Here is a 23,548-nt window from a genome sequence, read left to right on the forward strand (position 1 = left end):
TTAAACTAAGCTCCAATTCTTGGAATAACTATGTCTTGCATACTGCATCCAGCTTAGGTTGCACGTACCCACTGCAAACGATCGGAGGTGTCAAAAAACATTAAGATAATTTGTTTTACACAAAATCGTTGGCAGGACAGCCCTCTGATGGTTATTTATGTCAAATGGTTACCATTTTAGCAGGTTGAGATTTATGTATTAATATGTGTAAGCCTGAGGCTAACACCATGGGGGAGCGCCCCGTATAATTTCGATTATGATTTCTCTAGAAGATTATTTAACGGGGATAATTGTTTCATCGCATTTGAATCTCTTGAAAAGAAGAAAAAGTTGCCCCCCCCCCCCACACACACACCCAGCGGAAGCCCCTTTGCAGATGGGAGGTTCGTGGCTACAGAGTAATCCGAGTGCCTATTCTCGTCGTCGCATTTATAGACTTTTTGTGTCCAACAAATTTTTAGCAGCTGTTTGCATGATTTTTTGATCAATTATTGTTGTCGCTTCGATACATGCACAAAATATGCAACTGACTTGCCGCCACGAAAAGTGGTGGAACACAGCACTTAATCGAGTGTTAAAGACCCCCATACTTGATGTGATTTGACACCAAATGGTGTAACAAGACAGCAAAGTTGGAGCAAAACTATGCCAATTCCGCATTAACACAAAAAAAGTATCCTGTTGCCACAGTTTTCGGTGACAACTCGGTTGCATCTCTTTTTAAAGAGTAAATACAGAAGAAAATCATATCGACAATTTTGTTAATGAATTATATTATGTATTCATTACTTCCTAAATATTAATTAAAAATTGAACTGCAGTGGCAAATTTGTAATTGCTCGACATTTCGACTCCAAAAGCATAAATTGTAACTTTTATTAAATTTTATTTAGTATCACTGTGTCGACACAGACAATATAAAGACTTGAGTTATGTATTTTATATCTTAACTGAAAATATTATTAGATCAGTTTACGGTTTTGGAAATTACGTTTTATCAGCGACAGAGAACAAGCATGATTACGATAATGTGAAATGAAATCATGCTTACCTGGCTACATTGGTGGAGGTGTCGAGGAAATTCTGCTTGGCTCCCTTGCAGTCCAATCCGATGGCCACGAAGTCGCCTTTGTACTCTTTCATCATGTGCTTGAAGTCATCGTACGTGAGGAAGTCCTTGTGCTCCAGCCCGGCGTTCTTGAACATCCCGTCGATGAGCTCCGTCACCTGCTGGTCGGAGAGGCTGTTGGTCTTGGCGATCTCCACCAGCGACCGCAGCATCTCCGACAGCTCTCCCTTGTCGATGACTCCGTTCCGGTCGTTGTCGCACATGTCGAAGATGATCCGCAGCTTGTCCTCTGTCTTCCCTCGGGAGAAGAGGACGACTGTGTCCAGGAACTCCTGGAACGAGATGCGGCCGTCTCCGTCCTTGTCGACGATGTTGAACATTTTCTTCACGAAGACCGCGTCGGCTTTCATCCCCAGGGCTCTCGCGAACTCGCTCGTGGACAGCGACGTCCTCATGACCATAATGACGTCGCTGGTGACGTCCTCCAGCTTCCTCTTCTCTCCCGGTTTTAGTCCGAAAGTCAGCGCGTAGGCTTCCCGGAAGAAATGCTCCAGACGTTTCTGCCTCCTCTCGCGAGTTTCCGCAGTGGCCAGCATCTGCTCCCTGTACGTGGGCAACATCTCCAACCCCTTCTTGTGCGACGCCAAGAAGGTTTCCAACTTCGCAACAAACTTCTTCCGAGAGCCGATGGTGTCGAACTCCAGAACCAGATCGTGGTCTTTGGGTACCCTGACCAGAACCATCGGCTTCTTTCTCAGGTCCTGGGTTTCCTCGATGGTCGCAGAGTCCACGCTCTTGAAGTTGACGATTCGAAGCTTTTCTCCCTTCCGATTGACTGTGTAGAACGCCTCTTCCGGTCCGAACTTGACTTTTACCAGGCGCTTGTGGTTCTGGTGCAGCCACTCCTTCACCACCATCTTGTCCACAGATTTCCCGTTGTTGTTTTCCTCCTGGCGCATCTTCAGGCGACGTCTTCGGCTGTTCTGCAGCTTCACCACCCCGTAGCCCGCTCCTGCACAGAGGATGGGGACGAAGCAGAGGAACACGCAGGCGTAAATGTAAGCCAACTCGCTACCCTGGAAGAGGAATGAAGCAATGAGACTTTTGTTCATCGAAAGCTCCGTGTAATTCCAGTATTATATTACTTCCAAGCTACTTTACCGATTTTTGAACCGAGAGAGAAAGTAAGGTTGTGTCTCAGAAATATTCTCGTTTTTGAATCCGCCCTCTGGGGCAATTCGCACATTGCGGAGAAATGAGAGATGGCAAACGCTTGGCAACATTGTTAATATTTAGTTGCCATGGAGTGCTTTACGGGGCAGCAACGTGCTTTTTGTGTTCGTTCGTTTTATAAAAATAATGATTCTTATGTTGCTGTGTGTAGTTTGTACCGGCATCATTATAACTTGGCAGGAATGAGAGACTCCCAAGCGCAATTTTCATTAAATATTGGGTGAGAAAGTTTGAAAACACTTACTGAAAGAGTAAGGTGTATGTACCCCAATGCCACAAAATTTGGGAAAATTGAAGCAAAGCATTACAGATTAAATCAATGCTATTCCTCGAGCAATGCTTCGGCGAGTGATCAAAAACTTTAGTTCAAACATATTAATTGACTGTGAAAACATGAACGGTTACCATTTGTTCAATGCTCTTTTCCACAAATAAAAAATTAATGTTTAAGCTTTGTTTTGGTAATAAATTTATCTTTATACAAAAATTTAAGTATTTATTTTAATAGTTTGAAAACGAAATTATTTCTGAAACACCCTTTATACAACAAAAGAAAACCCACACAAGTATCAGTTCCGGTTGAAGTCTGATGGAACATTTTTTTGAAATATTAAAATCACATTACCAGTTTAAGACGAAACATGTGTTCTGCAAAACTCAATGCAGGATCAGGCTTACGTATAGTAAAGGGAGAGAATGAAAGAGAGAGAGGAAAGTAGAGAGAGAGAGAGGAAAGTAGAGAGAGAGAGAGGAAAGTAGAGAGAGAGAGAGAGGAAAGTAGAGAGAGAGAGAGAGGAAAGTAGAGAGAGAGAGAGAGGAAAGTAGAGAGAGAGAGAGGAAAGTAGAGAGAGAGAGAGGAAAATAGAGAGAGAGAGGAAAGTAGAGAGAGAGGAAAGTAGAGAGAGAGAGGAAAGTAGAGAGAGAGAGGAAAGTAGAGAGAGAGAGAGGAAAGTAGAGAGAGAGAGAGGAAAGTAGAGAGAGAGAGAGGAAAGTAGAGAGAGAGAGGAAAGTAGAGAGAGAGAGAGGAAAGTAGAGAGAGAGAGGAAAGTAGAGAGAGAGAGGAAAGTAGAGAGAGAGAGAGAGGAAAGTAGATAAAGAGAGAGGAAAGTAGATAAAGAGAGAGGAAAGTAGATAAAGAGAGAGGAAAGTAGAGAGAGAGAGAGGAAAGTAGAGAGAGAGAGAGGAAAGTAGAGAGAGAGAGAGGAAAGTAGAGAGAGAAGACAAACAAAGAGAGGTAGGGTTCCCTCTAGGGATGTGACGAAGCTGAAAATTTACCGATGCCGATGTACTCACCGATAATTTTTGGAACCGATACCGATGCCGATATTTAACCGATTTCGATACATAAGATTATTAAACAGAAATGGGATGTTATTTTCAACATGACAAAAATAAATTTGCTATGTACATTTGTATTGCAGATCATATGTATATACATATATATTCTCAAGAGATGCGAATGTACATTGGAATCTACAAAAGGTGGTTATGTGAACCTTTAAGAACATGCATTCTCAAGAGATTTTACATTAGTACACAAGCAGTTCTTTGAAATGCAAAATGAATTCCTCTTCTTAATGTTGGAAATTTACTGCTGCCAGATTCAACTTCCGAGTTCTATCGCAAATCTGTTCAGCAACACTGAACACTCAATCACTGAATACTGATGCAGCAGGTATGCCCAAGTATTTTCTCAGCACTTGCTTCAGGTTTGAATACTCATTTTTGAAGTTCCAATACAACAGCATGTCCTGGTTCAGCAATGTACTGTTTTATTTCCGATTTTGAGTTAGGTTGATCCTCTGAATGAGAGTTCGCAATAATTTTATTACAAAAACTTTACAATAATGATGAATCCTAACCTAATTTTCAATAAATCTTACAAAACTAAAATATAAAACTTATTAGAAGGTAAAACTCTAGTATAATCTGTACCGGTTTAAATATCGGATATTTGCCGATGCCGATACCGATATGTCAATTTCTGCCGATTTTCATACATCTGTAATCTGCTTCGGGAGATCCCTAGTTCCCTCTTTCCTCTGCCTCTTTCTCTCCCCCCTCTCTTTTACGTGCATGTACACGCAGATATTTTAAGCACACCAAATAATGAAGTGAACTTACATCGAAATAGTCGTATCCACGCAGGTACTTGCAAGGCTCAAGATCGGACGTGTTAAGCTGCTTGGGCTGTGGACAGGGATCTCCTCTCATCCAGAAGAACACCTTGTTCTGGATCTCGCCCGGTCGGATGTCCGTGCTGTTGACGATGATATCGTATAGGCGGATATTTCGGATCTCCTCGATGTCCTGCTCCGTGAATATTCTGAGAAGAAAGAACTTTCGATAAACTTTCAAAGGAACTCCAGAAATCAACAGTGAAGTTCTAGATTTCATAACACTGTTACAAGTGTGCATTAATACATAGTATGGAACCTTTGTCCTTTCTTAAATAGGGGGAGGGAAACATGCTGAAGAATTGATAATGTTGATGTTTCACAGAATCTATGGAGGGTTTCGCCAGTTCCATACAGCTATTGTTATCGAGAGTACTCTAGTGCACAAAAGGGAGTTTGCAGAGGGCGAACGCCCATAAAATTATATTCAACGAACATAGCAGAAGGTAGCTAAAAATAAGCTAGCTTTTCAGAGATTCCAAAAGATGATTTCCAAACTGGCATTAACGGGGGCAGATTTGATTCGAGTGGGACATTATGTATTGATTCCACCAAGAACTGTAGAACCAAGTGTTGGTTAAACTGTGTGCATGAAGTGAACTCCTAAACAAAGTATGGTCACCTTCACAAAATCCAGACAATGCACAGGTTTTCTTGTGGAGCAAGAGGAATTCTTTGGAATTATGTACACTTGATTTTTCCTGTCTTCACTGATAAGATTATTTTACTTCACTTTTCTGCTACTTTTGGCTAATCGCGAATATGAGGTTCAACTGTGATGAGATGAGATGAATGAAGGAACAAACAAGCACCACAGAGGAGTGGCTGTGAGTATATACGCCAGAGCCTCGTCAGTCAGCTAAATGCAGACTGCCACGTCCCTCGCGTAAACACCTACCAGCTTAGCACAGGGGAGAGACAATGAGATACCTCTGGGCACAGATCAGGGTTACTAACGCTACAAATATATGGAAAGAAACAACAGATTTAACCCACTACTGAGGGTACAATTCGTACTATATTCTTGATTAATTATGTACAAATATTAAATAACTTTTGAAGTCTTTTCATACAGTAATTTATTTCTATTTTTATTTTTTATTAATTCTAACCAATCTTCTTCGGGCTGCTTCTTTTTATAATCAATATGGCATCATCTTCTTATGGCCTCTTCTTATAATCAGTATGGCATCATCATCTTATAATTAATATGGCATCATCTTCTTATAATTAATATGGCATCATCTTCTTATAATTAATATGGCATCATCTTCTTATAATTAATGAATCTTCTTCTCCTTGTATTTAATAAATAAATTGCCTTCTTCTTGCAATTAATAAGGCTTCTTATAATCGCTAATATTCCTTCTATATATTTACATCTTTCTTCCTCATCCTTTCGTTACTCTTTATTTACATCTTTTGTTTCGTTCCTTGATTTTTCTAAGGAACATTTTATATCCTTGCTATCTGGATTATTCTTTGTCCGTGGATCATTAAATGAGCTTCCCTTTATATCTTTGTATACACTCCCTGGAACGGTATGTATATCTATGTGCTGCAACTTATATCCACGTTCTTGTTTAGAAACGTCGTGCAAAAGACCCAGTGAATCATAATTAATAATTGGAGGTTGTATTATTTCTCCTCCTTCCCTTACTCGTTTTGCCAGAATAGATTCTCTTGTTTTTCTACCTCCTCTCTTTCCTAGTTTCTTTGGCATCCCTTTATACCAATTGACGTAAATATCGATTTTCCAAATAAACAAAGAGAAAGGGGTTAGTGAAAGATCGCCGCCTGGCCGGCGCTAACCTTAACTTGGAGCTACAATGTATGCGCCTCCAAATGTGCTTGGGTGCTGCCGAGAAATGGCGCTACACCTGGGGAAAACAATCCAAAAGCCGCACGAAACTCTCAGTTCGTGGGAACTGTAATAGACACAAAATCAAAATTGCAATTCGACTTCTTTACTTTTGTATATTAATCGCTTATGTCATTACTTAATGATAATTCCCCTTTTCTCCTTATTTACATCTTGTTATTATTTTAAACTTATTTATTTATTTCCTTATAATTAGTATTAATATATACAATCTTTATTTCATCACATCTGCTCTTTCCGTTGTCTCTATTTACAATCGTATAAGTTCTCCTGGGTGGTGCCATCTCTTACCCACTTTCCAAACTTATTTATGCAGCATTTTTTATAACCGTTGTTCCTCTTGCATGCTGCCATCCATGGTCCTTTATTTCAAAGAAAAGCAACGCAGTTTGGGTACGTGACAAGACCAGGGTGTAATAGGTGGAGGAGATGTCGACATTTGGGGCATTCCGAAAGAGTCACTCCTTACATCCTTTTTTCAGTCTGAAGATTCTAAGGGAAATATTCAGTTATGGGTTTACTAGCAAATTCCTCTTTACAAATATTTCTTCAATGACTTCAGTTTTATTACGCAACAAGCCAATGGCGATGCTCTGTTGAGATTGGGGGATGACACTATTAGACAATATATAATGTCATTTATTCTACAGATAATATTGTTCTACAGATAATATTGTATACGGAATAACGTTTGTATATCTGGGAAAATTTGCAAACAAAAATTATAAAGTGCATTGTATCAAAGAGAGGACTCGAATAACAGGGTTTCGATCGAATTTTAAAGATAGACTGATTCATTTGTTTTATAGTACTTTGCTTTTCTGCCAGTTGTGGCTAATCGCTATGAAGAGGATTAATGATAAATAAAATTGATGGTAGTACGACCACAAACACACATGAACAGCACAACACAAATCCCACAGGGGATCATACTGACTGAATCTAAGCGCCAGACCCTCGTTACCCCGTCAAAATCCAGTGGAAATTACTAGCAGCATATGAGTGCATTCAGAAAGGGTCACTTCCTTACACCCCTCGAATTTTAAAGAATTCGTGCTAATGAAAATTAATTTCCTTCTTAGATTTTTGCTTATTTCCACTATTAATACGTATTTTATGTGCATTTCATCGCTTCAGTTGCAATAATCTCAATAATAGCATCACTAATCTGTGCAAGAGTAAAATTTTACTATAAATTAATGTTGCTCAGAGACAGGGGAAACTTATATTTTCGAGAGGAGATTGAATTTTCACGAGACGAGACTGGACAAAACTACTATGAATTAGGAGCTATTTTTTTACGTGTCTCCATTGCACAAATTTCAAAAACTAGAAAGTATTTGTTGGCCGTAAAATCCAAAAAAAGACAACTTCAAAAACAACGACAGAGGTATCTTAAATAATAATAAAATATAGAGGCAACGTCCTTGACTCGTAGCTTTTGCTGTCTGCCCAAAGAAACTGGAGCATAGCGTTCACATATTTCCACGACACACACCTGCAAGCAGCAGGATACAGTGTGTAAAAACCAACCCACCTGTATGGGTTTTGCACGTCACGATACGTGGGAACAACAAATCAACTTTCCCCTTGGTCCATTCAATGTGTTACAGCCTGCACCAATTCCTGACGTGTGATTAATATTATCTTAATGGCGAGAGAGGTGGGCGATTGTTGTGTCAGCCATCGAACCAATGACTACGTCAGGGGCTCGCCAATCCTCATCACTCACCTATTGTTCTTTCTTGAAGGTGGACCGCCTTGCTTCGGTCTTTCATAGGAGCAGGTGGAGGGCGAGACAAATCCTCGTCGGGTAATGGTTTTTAGATAAGAATGCTGGCAATTCATGCAATGAAAGAGGAAAGATGTTGACACACACCGAAGTGATTTGGAAGATAGAACGAATTCTGGAGGTAATTATGGTAAATGAACTTGTTGTAATGAGTTTAACAAAAGCATCACACGAAGTGATTGGAGAGGTAGAACTGGTGGAAAGAATAGTGCATATTTAGATTAAAACCTTATTCATTTACTGTTTTACTTGTCATTAGGAAGGGTGTTGTAACGGACAAGAGCTTGCCAACTGGGAGGAACCACTTTAAATGAAAAAAAAACTTCAAATCACTCCAGAATACTTAGGTGACCATTACTGTTAGTTGTTATCACTCCATGTATCATATTACAGTATTCAATTGAGTGAAAAAAGAAATTCGAGCAAGACTTGTTCAACCCGTGAGCTACAAGATATTTCCCTTCAAGATATTTTGCACCATTATTGCAGAGTTTTTCTTCTGATTAGAGGTTAAATCACGGATCCTTCGAGTCTCTGGTAAATCTTCCTTTGGAAAGGAAACTAGCATCTTCAAGTATTTATTACATTTTCTTGCCGTACACAGAGCTATCTTTCTGTAAAATGTGAAATTTTCTTTCTTTTTGATCGTGTACGAGTGTCGTTTCCGACGGCAATGATGTTCAACGCCTTTCAATCGTCGATTTTGTTGCGTTGAACGCCCTGTTTCAATGTCAATTGAATCGGGTGTGGACGGCTTTAAACTGCTCCGAGATCCTCCAGGGACTGTAGGAATCTTCGCAGCAGGCCCCTTCCCTTAAATAATAACAGACAGAAACCGGGAGACATTGCAGGAACTTGCAACTACGTGACTTAGCCTGATGTAGCAACGCCAGCCGTAGAAAGTCGTCGATGATAATTCAAAAATATGAGCATCTCGTCCTCTTGTGAAACTCCCACGTCCCACCATCGCCCTTCCATAAATCATCCAAAGATCAGAGAACCAGAAAATCCTTTCTCCATACGACGGAAACGCCACGCCACGGTGCAGGACGTGCGAGACATTCTTATCACCAAGGTCTCCCCAGATGTAGGTCGCAACAAGAGGCACTTTAGCGGATTTCACTCGGCCCACATGAATAATGCAAAGTGGTAGGTACAGTGTTGTGCTAACAATGGTCCCCCGGCATACACCTCACGAGGGTCACTGACAACGAAGGGTGGAGCTGATAAACCAGGCATGCAAATTGATTCCTTGGCTTCATTGTTCGTGAAAATTCCGTCCATCGCCCCGCCTCCTTGCATGGAGCGAAACAAGAGTTCTAATCTTGCAGCTGTGTGGATGTATTGAGCAGGAGTTTCGCTTCAATTGCTGCATCGCCCCACTGCAGTTGATTGCAACTGTTGCTTCATGCGCTTACATTAAGCACAGTCTTGAAATAGCCAAACAGCAATTTCCCCCCCATGGCTCTGAATACCGCATGTTTCCACATTACTTTATTTCAACCTGGAGTGGGATGTTGAGGGTAACCTTTTCGGAAGGCAGCCAAGTGGTAACTTCTTTCACCTAGAACATTCTGATAACTGCATTTTCGCAGTCAAGAACCAGGCAACACAAAATCCCACAGGATTATCCTTTGTATGTAGGTGCTGGATAACCTCATATAGCATCTGGCTTACAAAATTCAGCTTTTACATGTATTTCACTCTGTTCTTCATAAGAGTAAATCGCAAATTCGTGACAGCGAAGACATTTAATTTCCTACTCTATTTAGATTTTGTTGTGCTCCGTACCATGTAAAGGGTGCAAATAGCCTCCGCATGCTGACCCACCCATATTAATTTTAATAATGTAGTCAATCAAAATCAACCTCAATTTCCCAAACATTGCATTCTACGTGTGGTGGTTATATAAACGCTAACTGAAGACCCACCACTAGTGGGGAGAGCTAAGTAAGCAGTTACCTTGAACTGAAGCAGATACACTCACAAAATGTTTCTCAGTAACGATCTTCTTCTAGAGATGGGAAAGATTCTAATGAATATAGACCTTGCACCTCAACTGTGATTGTTGGTGGACACGGGATCATTTTAGTGGTTCCACCAAAGAATGTGTGAGGTTAAGAGATAGCATAGAGGGGGCAATGCAATTTGTAGATGGCTGCGATTCAGTCTACATGGTGCAATGCAAAGCCACTTCTAGCATAACAGATTGCAGCCACCTACCCGATCGACTGTCTTGTGTGAAGGCAGCAATTCAATCTTGTGTATGTTAAAAATGAGCTACTGGCTATGGTGTGACCCAGTGGTACATTATTTTTCAGGTATCTTTGCGAGAACGCAAGTGATCCATTCACAGTCATCAGGAGGTTCCATGTTAGACTCCTTGCCTGGACAATGGTGTTCTTTTGCTAGTGTCCCTTCACCAATTGCATCAATCATTGAAATTCATCGCTGTGATAAGCCTAAAAGGCAGAGACGTGAGGTAAAAGAAAAATCTGAATCTTTCAAGTATCTCGAAGGACTGCCGAGTGAATGGGTGTCCGCAAGGATTTTTATCCATGTCTTGCAATTATCAGTATGGTGACATAATATTATGTGCGTGAAATAGGTTGACATTCATTTTCCAGAGGGCACAGCCCCTTTTCACTCCCTACTCCAGACGCCCATGACCTGGTCGCGTTGTTAGGTATTGCTATTCAATAAAGTTTTGGTACAAGGAAGATTCTGGCTGGAGTAAGGTTTTAAAACTCGAGAACCTGAATAATTACAAGAACATGTCATGTAAAGATTAGAATTTACTTAGTCAACGCCATGCGGTAGATCCAAAGGTGCCGAACCACAGAACACCAAAACCGAACGAAGTAGAGATTCAAGTCAATCTGCAGCCAACAACAAACCTGGCTGCATAAACAGGTTTTAAATTACGAGGCGATTGTAGTCATAATGCACCGTGAGCTCAATCTCATTGTCGTAACAACACGCTGAGGAATTTCCACGCCGAGGGATCAGCAAAGTCGTCTGACGGAGCACTTAAAAAGAGCCTTTGAGAACCTTGCCACCTTCTGGAGCGGCAGCCGTAATTACGTGGTACAGTGTGGCAGGCGGAGGGGAATACCTGCCCTGGACAGGATCTAGGCTAATTGCCATCAAATTTATTGTTCTCTTCCCCGTCACACGTGACTGTCGAGACAACATTATTAATTTAAATTGTCGCCCGGCCATAGATCTCTGTAGTCGTAAATTATTGCTAAAGTGGCGGCCTGGGTTATTTCTGTCATGCATCTGCAAATAATTCACTCGGGATAATAAAAAATGAAACTTGAAACTGCTTATCAAAGATGGGAAGGGAAGGGAGTGGTAAAGGCAAAATAAATAGGTCTCTGCACTATCGAGAGAAGTTAAGAGACCCACAAACTTTCTTTATCAATACTATTCTGGAGGTAATGTGATGAGCAAAATGCTCCAGCTGCCTTTAGGGTTAGCAACTTATTAAAGGCTCAGTGGTAACCGAGCCTGCTTTATGCAAAGATTGTGGGGATGAATGTCCATTACATCAACAAAAAATATTAGAAATAATATAGAACATTTTGAACATTGATATATGAATATGATACACAAAATATTAGAATTTTTGAAAATAGTCGAGCAACCAGTGTTGCACCCAGAGGCGTGGTGGCGTGCATGTAACCGGTGTTACCGCAGTTAACAGCAAAATGTAAAGAAATTAAAAAGTTTTTTTGTCAATAAAATAACATTGTTAAATAAGTTAACCGACAGCGTTGCAGTTGAGTGTATATTGCAAAGGAGATTTTTTCTGTAGCCGACAAAAGCGAAGAGACCCGCCAATGCAAGGGAACAGCGGGGAAAGACTTGGAGGCAAGTGTGCTAGGGGGTTATTCATATGCCTGTTTAGGGGCCTTGTTGCCGCTGCGGCCTACCGGATCAGCAGGTGTTGTCACATTGGATTTCCGGAGAAGAGCTAAATCCCGCCTAAAACGGGGATACTATTTCACTGAAGCAACAAGAGCTAGACTGCAAAGCCAAAGCTGGATTTAACTACAACTGAAACAGTTTACGTAATAGACGAAAAGATAAGTTCTTGATGTGATTCGTGATGTGGACAAACCTTGCTCCAGAAAACTAAGTTGGGAACAGTAGTACGTAGATCTGGACTTCCTCCCACCGCTGGAGGAGGAGAATTCTGTCGTCTGCTCACCGCAGAAACGTCAAACTGACCCGAATGTGTGCAAAGATGTGGAAATGGGCAAAGAAACCGAGATGGTTGACAAGGCTCGACTACTATTCACTGGATTTTCGCGGTAACTCTCTCATGAGTGGTAGTTCTTTCTAGGAGTGAATGTGGCTAAATAAATTATTAAGCGGATTGCCCAAAACAACAACAACAACAATAATAATAAAATACATGTGCAAGTTCCATGAAAATTAAGAAGCGCGCGTATTTTCCATCGTAAAAACTGTAGAACAAAGAACAAGCTCTCAAACAAGGCGTTCTTGGTTCTTGATTTTAAAAAATGGGGAAAGTCGTCGAAAATTTCCAACTAAAGCAGAGAAATTTTTAAAAATGTCTCAACTCAAATAGGATTACTGGATACCGAGAATTGGGACAGGTGCTTCTACAAAGCATCATCACGACCAATTTCCTTAACTAGGAAAAACTGGAAATTGTTGAATTTTTACGCCTGTGATAAAACAAATTGAGGATCAAATAGTGTCAATATTGATTAACAGAACAGTTTGGTAGAAAGTAACAATTCGACATATGTAGATTACGATAAAATTCCATTCACTGGACACAGGCCCGTACCAAGAATTATATTTCAGGGTTGGCTCATCCCTTATCAGTAGCAGTAATCTTAAGTCGAAAAAGTAAAGGGGGGTAGAAGTCCTGAAGATGAATTTCTCAGTATATTACAACTTATTATAAAATATATTTAATTTTGCTAACGAAGTAAAATTAATTACCAATATACTCTATTTCCAACGAAACATTTGTAGGATTTCAGTCACCGGACCCCACTCCTTAACTTCGTGCTTGATTGGACACTACAGTATATAATTCAGGTTGTCTGTTGATGGAAATTAAAAGTGAATCTTTTCTTTCTTGCGAACTACAACTTTTTATTACGGCAATATTTTAAAATTGAAAAGGAAAGTATGAAAAAGAGGTACTTACCCATTCTCGGTATTTTCGAACCAAAATCGATCGGCATCTCGTATCCTCTGGAACTGCTCCTTGATGATCGCCCTGAAAAGTTCTCCAGGCCCGTCCTTAGACTCCAGCATGCCCCCGATGTAGAGATCGATGTTGTTCAGGTTGTCATCGTAAGCGCCCTTCAGCTTCCCGAAGAGCTCCGGGTTCCGGACGTAGAGGTCCGGGTTAATGTCGCTCCAGTTGGAGACCATCTGGAGCCGGAAGCACTTGCGGACGGTGTTGTAGTCTGGCAGGCCGTTGTCCCTCCCTCGCATGATGTTGAGGGCTCCGAGATCGCGTCGAGAGAATTCCATCGGACCGAATAGTTTGTCCCGAACGTCGGAGCACAGCACGTGGTCCTCTCTTTCTGCTATCTGCGAAGCCATTCCTAGCAGCAATTCCTCCACCGTGCTATCTGCTAATACGTCCTGCAATAACAAAATTACCCACGGAATAAGCTGGAGAATTCAAGTGAATGAGAAAAGAGGGAAATACAAATCGGTAGTATAATAACGCTCACCGGCAGTGTCGCTTGTTTAGGTAAAATGCTGTAAGATGGCAGCACAACAAAGTTTCCAATATTGGAATCAAATCATAACACTATTTGCATATTCTCTAGGCCAGTGCGACTAGAATGGTCCATATTTTATTGAAGCATTATAATGTATTTTTATATTATACAGACCACAATCCAAATAATAAAAGTATGTAACATTTACATACAACGCCTATGTATAACTTAGTCATCTAGGTAGTTCTACTATTTGAAAAAAATAACCATAATAATCTTTATACACTATTTGTCAACCATTTTGAAAGCTTCATGTATTTATATTTAGCCGCAAGTTAATTAAATTTTGAGCTTATGACTATATCTCAAATTGCAACATAATACTGTCAGTGACATTACAATTTGTTTGGTTAGTCGACTTCAGCACCAGTTTTAAATGCTAATTAAGTATACCAGTATTTTTAAATATTTGAAGATTTTTATTTAAAGGTACAGTATAAGGTGAATTTATGTTAGATTTTCATAGTTTCTGAAAAAAAGCTGGTGTTTAATTCGTATCTACCTTGTTACGCTTGATTCCCCTGAAACAAGTTCAAAAGTTTTCCTCTTACGAGTACACAGTGATGCTGAACGTAGTAGGTGAAAGAATGCTGCTACGTAGGAGTTGCTGAACGTATATAGTTTGTCATGCAGTGATGTTATGTAGCAGGATAGATAAATGCTGAACACCAAAATAAACTTTCCAAAGTTCATGTTATGCTAAGATAGGCTAATCAGGAATGGGACTAGAGTTTAATGTGGGATCAGAACCACTATGCAATGTGCCTCCAAAGGGAACTGAACCCAGGACATCTTAATTACAAGTATACGTTGCCATCAGAATACTAGAGAAATGCTGAATGAATACAGCTGTTAATGCAACGACGCTATGTAGCAGGAATGATCAACGGGTATAGCAATGCAACTAGGTGAAGCAGAAATGTTTGACAGGGATGGTAATGCGACGACAATATGTATCAGGAATGTTCAACAGGTACGGTAATGCTACAATAATATGTAACAGGGATGCTCGGCGGGGATGGTAATGCAGCAATACTATGTAGCAGGTAAAACAGTAGAGTTAGCCTAACTGTTAGTATAGCAAACTACGCTTTCCCTTAAATGAAATATTGAAGGTCTCTTCATGGGAATCCGTTAATTTAAATGTTAACAGAGAAAGACATAAGCAGTCAGCTCTCAGCCATTAAATGAAGCCGTAAGCTTAACACCTACGTTGATTCCATTACTATCCGAATGGTTTTCGTCAAATCTCCATCCCACCAAACACCAACGTGAAGATTCATGAACTCTTCTCGTGTCGATCATGCAAACCATCTACTTGTTAATGACAGGTTGTCCCTCGGCTCCCATGGTTGCACGTTTGGTCACTTGCGTGACCTGGTATGAGCTCATCGCGTATTTTGGCTCTTCTCTTTCAGCATGGAACAAATTTAAGGAACCGGAGGAAAAAATGAAGCACGACCTTCGCCATCATGAGACCTTCGAGAACCGTTCCGACACTGACCTCTGCGAAGCAACAGGATTTTTCATTTTCGTGTAGAGGCTCTACTGCGCGTGTGGTGGTCGGATATAACCAATTTGCTTCGTGTGGGGCAGAGGAAGAATTTGTGCAAAGCATTGGTCCACACGTGGCACCAAGGACGTTAGCAGAAATGTTCGGAAGGTTCTAATTCCATGCACGTTTGACATTCACGTGTCCAACTACATTATGCAAGAATCATTCAACTATAAAATGGAAGTTCAACACTTGAAACGATGATGGCTGTTCGATTCATCATAGAAGTTAGAAAATGTTTTAGAGTACTAATCAGTACAAATGAGATTTTAAAGGAAATAACAGAATAAAAATAATACGCAATGAATGGACTTAAACAATAAAATAAGAAAAAAATGAGCATAGAATGGTCAAGGTGTGTACAAAATGGCAGTCAAAACAATAAAATGAAATTGCAAGAAAGGGACCAAAGGATAAAGATAAACCACTGATGAGGCGGGAGGTTAAAATACAATACGATAGCTACTGAGAAGACAGAATTGAGAGGGCTGGTGAAAAGATAATAAGTAGCGGAAATGGAACAAGGCGAAGAAAGGGCAGAGAAAAACTATAGGAAGAAAATGAAAGGGAAGTATGGAGTACAAATCTATTAATATACAATGGTTTAGTTTTTCATTTTTTCCTTGTATTCTTAAACCATATTTCATGTTTTTGATTTGCTTTATTTTACTTCGCCTTTTGTGCCACTTTCGGCTAATTTGCGAAGATGGGGATGAGTGATGAAATTGGTGAATGGACACACTCAAACATCCATGCCCAGGCCAGGATTCAAACCCGGGATCCCTGGCGTCGTAGCGCGATGTGCAAACCACTCCGGTATATTTCATGTGTTAAATAACGTTTTCGCAGTTACCTTTCTGTTCCAATATTATTTTCTTCAGTATTGTGTCCTTTTGGCTTTACAAACCAGTGGGATTCATCATTGACAAGTTGAACGTTGTTGATTGTGATGAAGTATAATTGTACGTAGTGTGTGTGTGGCAGTGGCGGCGATTGGGTTCCAAATTTAGGGGGGCAAGGTGCAAAAAAGTGGGGGGGGGGGACAAAGACAGTTTATTTTCCCTTGGTACATAAGGTTTAGCATAGTGAGCGGGCAAAAGTGGCAAAAAGTGGAGGGCAACTGCCCCTCCTAATCGCCCCCACTAGCACTGTCTGGAGTATTATGAGAATGCAACTGTAGTTTCTATATAATCATTTTCTTTAACATGATGTAGAGCTGAATGTAGAAAAGACAAAAAAAACTATCTCGTCCCGTTTTTGTAAACAGGACTTTTAATTGTATAATACGCATATTTTAAAGTTCATGGTAATTTATAACTGTACACGTAAGAAAATAAATCGTGTGGTTGAGATACTACCAATCCCAACCATGAAATCCACGACTCGCTAGGCATGATGTTTGCAGGGAATTGAGCAACAGATTACAGTGATATCGTACCGTCCAATGAGCGGTAGGCTTTGGTTCTTAATCCCCAAAGACTGGCATTCCTTCTTAACGAGCATGCCGCGTCTGTAATGAGAGCAAGAGCGGTACGAGTCGAGGCCTTACCTCACGATGGGCAATGAGTTCTTGCGGGTCAGCATTGCACAACGGCCGTGCTGCGGAGCGACAAGGTATAAGGCTAAGATGGCACTCGTGATACGGGTACACGTATTTCAACAACTGTTGGTACTCTAGTTATTTGACGTCGCTCTTCTAGCGCTGCGAGTGAAAAATAAGTGAAGAATAAATTAGAAAAAAAATATTTCGATTGCTTTTTTTAATCCTTTTTTTAAGGTCGCTTTTCTGCTACTTTTGGCCAACCGCGACGATGAGGATGAGTTATATAATGAAACTGATGGAGGCACACTCACAAAGAATACCCATGCCAGGATTCGAAGCTGGGAGAAAAAATATTTCACTAGGATATCTCTCCGAGAAGCAAAACTAACGATTTGTACAGTCATGGACACTTCTGGGTTGTAACGATTCCACTGAGAGTCATTGCTGTTTTATTTAGAGGATATTTATTTTTATTTCGGTTATTTTTAGGTCTCTTTTCTACTTCTTGGGTTCACCGCGACGATGGGGATGAGTGATCTTGTAAAATAGATGACGAGAAGCGTCACGCTGACCACTTCGCAACGGAGGATAGCGCTTCGGGAGGCCCAGCGGCACGCCCTTGTCACTACTCCGGGTTTTAGGTGCCTTACTAAGCGTTAGATGGTAAATGCAAAATTCAAGATCACCTTTTAACTTTGTATCTGAAATTCTACCATTCTCAAATAGAATAAAGTATCCATATATTTTTATTGGTCGCAACGCTCTTTTGGTCATAAACCTCAACAGATATTAGGTAAGGATATGCTAATTCCATATGTAGTGAGTGCTTCAACTGTAAGGAAAGCCAAAGTGGAATTTAAATTCAAACCTCCATAAAACGCTAACATGGAACACAGTTGAGAACAATATGAGGTTTCGAGTTACATGCAGGGCGTGACCAAATTTAGTTTAAATTCAGAACGGAACACTGTCAGAAAACTCCATGCGCTGACCTTATATTTCAAAATTTCAAAGGACTTATTATTATTACCATGTACGTAAAGAATTTGTATGAGTACCCTTGCATACCATTTCGATTCCAGCCTTCTACTATCATCCCCATCCCCAGAAAAGTTAATTATCAGACGTTCCAGCACACACTGACGTAGATGTGTCTTCTAGGTGTATTCACTTAAAAAGCATGGCAAGATAACACAAAACTACATGAATTGTGTCATTTAATTATGGCTCTTTCACTCATTCTCTGCCACTTGTTTTCAATTCAATGAGAATTATATAATTAAGACAATTTTACACATTTGAAAAATATAAAAAAAACAGAGAACAGTCATAAGTAAAACACGTTCAAAATGGTCGTCCTGACTTTAAAAGAAAATAGAATACAAAATGGCGCTTTGGGACAATGGGAATGTGTTGAAAAAATAAAAATGGCAGCTGTAGTTGGTAGAGACGTAGTCACCGTAACTTTCCTCCAATTAATGTACGTGGGTTGCTCAGAAAGTGTTGCCCCACAATTTTTTTCTCGGAAACCATTTATTCAAAATGTATGAAAATCACTGACAGTATAACGAAATGTTTCCTTTACATATGTGATTTTTCTACATAATCTCCATCAACGTCTACGGCCTTACGCCAGCGCGAAACAAGGGCATGATTCCTCCCCTGTATCATCTCGTGACCTGTTCACGTAGCCATGTTCTCTCTCACTGCATGAATCACGAATCATGTTCAAACCTTGTCCTGCGCAGGGCATTCATCAGTGGTGCACACAGATGAAAATCTGACGGCGCCAGATCAAGACAATGGGGGGGGGGGGGGGGAGGACAGTACAACCAAATTTGGTGATTGCCTCTTGGGTTCGGAGGCTTGTGCTCGGTTGTGAGACTTCGAGGAACCCATCTTGCCTATACCTTCGAAAATCCCATAGCGTCAATAATTGCCATTGCACTACCATTACTAACAAAGCTGTACGGCCAATTGCCTACTTGTGATGTGTCGATCAGCAAGAATAATGTCATCGGCAACATGTCAGGGCAACCAAACAGTACAACCAAATTTGGTGATTGCCTCCTGGGTTCGGAGGCTTGTGCTCGGTTGTGAGACTTCGAGGAACCCATCTTGCCTATACCTTCGAAAACCCCATAGCGTCAATAATTGCCATTGCACTACCATTACTGAAAGCTGTACGGCCAATTGCCTACTTGTGATGTGTCGATCAGCAAGAATAATGTCATCGGCAACATGTCAGGGCTGGTGCAGGACGCCAAGACTGCGGCCGATCATGTAGCTCCATTTCTCCACTTCGTGAAGCCTCAACTCTCTGCACCCAGCGTCCAACGGTCCTATCGACCACAGAACTCCCACACATACAGCACACAATCGTTTGTGAATGTTTTCCACACTTTCTTTCTCCCGCCACTAAGAATTCAATTACAGCTCGTAGTTTGTAACGTATGTCACTCACAGAAGCCATTTTCACAGACCACTACTGCGGCGCTATCTGTCGGACGACCATGTACTTACCCACATGTGGGCATTAAACTTCAATGTTACTACCCTTCCACTTTCACACTGCTCTCTTCATTCTGGCATGAGGAAAATATTGTGGGGCATTACTTTCTGAGCAACCCACGTAATTACATGGATACCTAGGATACCAAGATCTTCTAACAAAATCCAAAGTTGTTTTGGTAAATTCCAGATTCTTCACTAAGGACTAAGATTCATGGTCAGATTGGAAATTGTGGATAATGATTCTATTTGATTTTGTATATTTAACGTCGCATTCCTGCAACTTCTGGCTAGTCGCGACGATGGGGATGAATGGTGATAAGATGAAGTGACATTCACAAATACCTACTTATGGATGACAACACATGCCTCAAAAAGGATTATACTGGTCGTTGGTCCAGGCGAAGGAGGCCTGCTAGATTGCAGTTACTACATGGAAGTGAGGTTGACGTGTGTGCTGATGTAAGAAATTACCTCTTACACCCCGAAATTGCGGATAAATTTCTAAATTATTGCCTTATGGAGTTTCATCATATCATGTTCACCCAACTCTGCAAAGTTGAAATGGGGGAATCTTACTTTCAACATTTGATAGCAAATTAAAAAACGAAGTAGTACTCACGTTGGAATCCCACCAGGTCGAGCAGAGCCTAATCGCCACATTCCCCATCAAAGTCTTCCTGAAGCTGCAGTCTCCATCCCGGCGGTAGATGCCCGGAGGAATCATGGTGTGGCCGAAACGGAAGGCAGCGCTCTGGAACACGTGGCTCACTCCAGGATGGACGTCCGGTTTGTAGCCGTCGTATTTGTCCAGGCCTTCCCCCAGGAAAGCTGGCAAGTACTCGTAAGCGATGATGTTCTGGAAAGGAAGACGTGAACAGGTCTTGGTAAATCTAACGCTACAATGGATGTCGCATTAAGCGCGCTTCGGTGAATGAATTAGGTCGTTAACTAGTCTACGTACCTTGTCTTGTTGCTCTTTTACCATCGTTAAGAGCAACAAGTTAAAGTGAGTTGTTTTGCAGATGCATTCTAACAGCAGCACGCAATAAAAGTTGCAGAATTCAGTTAACTATGTGCTTTTCCATTCATGGAAGTATTGAGAGTCAAGATTTCTATTTGTATATGTAAAAAAAGTTGTAGTATGAAGTTCTCCTTTCGATTGTAGACAATACAAAGTTTCTACGATTAATAGTAGCGATTTTATCGCAATATGGATGATGGTAAGTGTATCTTCCTGGCAGCCATATTCAAATTCAATATGGCAGCCAACACGTGGCCATGAAAAGTAGTGTCTCAACTTCTTTAGTTCTACTAGACGTGTACTAAATGGAGATAAAATTGCATATTGATTACCAGTATTGAAATATTCTGTTTTTCTTTCTCTGCTAGCTTTCGACATTGCATCAGTAGTCTAAGAGCTTGACCTTAACCTTGTACAGTCACGGACACTATCGGCTTGTGACGATTCCATTCGAAGTCAATGTATTCATTACAAGCCGGCAGTGTCCGTGACTGTACGTACCAGCAGTGACTTTTACGAAAATGTGTTAGATTTGGAGAACCTACACTTTTATTCTAACTCAGATATTACAGTCCTGTTTAAAATTGCACCGTAGGCATTTATGGTAATCCATAAGCTTATTTTTCTTATAGCTACAGGCTAGTGAAGACAGCTCACGTTAAGGTCAATAATTTTTTATTATAGGAATTTAGATTATCGGTTTAGCCTTTCGAAACATTTTCCGTTTTATCATTTCACAAAGTTAATTGTACATATCAAGACGTAAGTTGTATCCATTTGAGACAGGCAACTGTTCGATTTTAACCTGAGAATTACGTCGGTGCTTTGAAATTAGAATAGAGATAAAAGTCGCCAACAACAATGAAATTACCTGAATTTAAAAATAAACTGTAGTATTTGCAGCCAATAAGCAGAGGACATCAGTCTCAGCAACACAACTACATTCAATTAGAATTTTGGGTCTCCAGTGAACAGTAGGATATCACAAAATACATGAAATGCTCCAAGCAATCATCTGATCTAATTTTCAAGGTCTTGGCAATCGTTCTGTAGAAAGGAAACTAAGATAGAATCGATCCACCTCAGAACGGGACATACCTGTAATAGTTGCTTGCCAGGCATCCACGTGTACCTGCATAACAGTGTTTAGAAAGGTACTTCGCACAACAACTTTGTGATATCACTAAATAGCCAGTTTCTATTCACAACCAAAGTTGCAGCAGCCCATCAATAACAGTGTGCAAGGAAAGGTTGAAGATAAACTACCACCTACAAATTACAATACTCAGCTCTCGAATGTAGCCATTAGTGATGTAAATTCGTTAGTTACAGAGTCTGCCACTACGTGCCAGGTCAGACGTATATTGAAGAGTAACTTTCATTGGGAAGGTAGAGAGGTGACCTTCTAGTGTTTCTTCAGAACGTTTGAGAACAAACTACGTCATACGTTTCAAAAGCGGCCAAGTTAATGATGTGTCGTGATGGGTTTACGATTATTAAGATGGGCTAAACACGTGAATCAAGTGTTATCGGAAATGTGTTGCAATATAACCACATCGTTGGGTGAAACAATTAGAGGCAAAACAGTTCTCGCATCAAGTTTTGTAGGATGCTTCACACACTTGCGGTTGATTACATCTCCCTACATCTGGAGTTATGCATATTGGCAAATTTGGACCACAAGCAAACGTATGGAGAGTCAGCCAGTGCTCTACCAACACAATAGCCTTCACTCAAGGGCCGCTGCAGCAAATACGTTACGTAAGGTAACTGAACCCAATATGGCCTATTTGCTGTTTCCAAGTAGTTACATGGTAATTTCAACAGATGACGCTAGTATGTCATTTAGACTGTCCAGGAAATGAAAATCCTAGCACACACGATATAATGACAGTTTCAAAAAGATACTTCTTATTTATAATTGTCGTGACAGTGTACAATTATTTTCTTCAAGGATTTCACACGAAAATAGTCCTTGCTTGTGTTTCAAATAATAATCTGGTGGGGTTGTTAATGATGTTACAGAGAAAGATTGCTAAGTGTATACGTACCATCGGGTTGGCAAATGGGACACATTATTCAAAATTAGGAATGTGTGCATTTCCGAAATTTATAGGCTAGATTTCTTTTCTGGTACAGTTCCCGCCACTGGGTGATTGTCGTTCTTAGGGAAGATAAACTATACTTGGTGCAAGCATTGTGACTGGCCGTGCTGTTGCAGAAGTGCTCCTAAAGGGCAATGATCGGCGAGTTATTGAAGTGCTTAGGTGAGGAACCCCTATCTGAAATAACTCCTCCCTTGTGTCCTGTTGCACCTCTCTCCTCTTTGATGTACGGGTGGCAAAAATGTTCAATTTCAGTTTCCAAAATTTACGGAGAGCTCTTCCTGGCAGAGAACAAAACACGTGAAGTCTTCAGTTAGGTATCGAAGAAATCACATACAAACTAATTAAGCCTGGATTTTTATGTAGCCAAAATATGTACGCGTAGATACGTAAAAAGCTACATATTTATGTACATATGCAAATTTATTTTTAATGTATTGTTCTCTTACTTCAAGAAGCTATTTTGAAATAATGACTGCGGAACTCCTATTGCTAATATCGGATTCTGCAGGTATTATTTGAGAAATGTGGCAGTAAAGAACGAAGTACACAATTAGCCTTGAGTTTTGCGGACCCATGTTTATGGCTTGAAACTAGATTAAATAGAATAAAGTGGCGGGCCTGTCACGATTGGATAAATATTAGATTTTTTTTTGGAGATATTAGTTTTAAATTAATTTTGGAACATGTTTTGAATATTTGTCCCATTTATATCATTCAATGAAAAAGAGCGCAAAAATCATTTTACGCATAAATATTTACTGCAAACAGAAAATATGCAATTATACCTCAAAATACGCAAAAATCTGTAGCAATAAATTGATCATATCGTTGACATGGATAATTCTTGCTTGCCTTATAAAAACGAACATGT

General features: G+C 40.4%; 1 protein-coding gene across 1 annotated transcript in view; it reads right to left on the minus strand.

Moving 5' to 3' along the window:
- The window catches only part of Duox (dual oxidase), a 216,362-nt gene that overhangs the window by 15,711 nt on the left and 177,103 nt on the right, over nucleotides 1-23,548 (minus strand). Inside the window, exons 7-10 of the mRNA XM_083120709.1 lie at nucleotides 20,168-20,404; nucleotides 13,348-13,793; nucleotides 4,427-4,628; nucleotides 1,052-2,145 (exon numbers count right to left, since the gene is read on the minus strand). Of these exons, the coding sequence (XP_082976835.1) occupies nucleotides 1,052-2,145; nucleotides 4,427-4,628; nucleotides 13,348-13,793; nucleotides 20,168-20,404 (1,979 nt within the window). The remainder of the gene's footprint in view (nucleotides 1-1,051; nucleotides 2,146-4,426; nucleotides 4,629-13,347; nucleotides 13,794-20,167; nucleotides 20,405-23,548) is intronic.

The sequence above is a fragment of the Lepisma saccharinum genome, chromosome 4, assembly GCF_977018435.1.
Source record: "Lepisma saccharinum chromosome 4, izLepSacc3.1, whole genome shotgun sequence".
Classification (NCBI taxonomy): Eukaryota; Metazoa; Arthropoda; class Insecta; order Zygentoma; family Lepismatidae; genus Lepisma; species Lepisma saccharinum.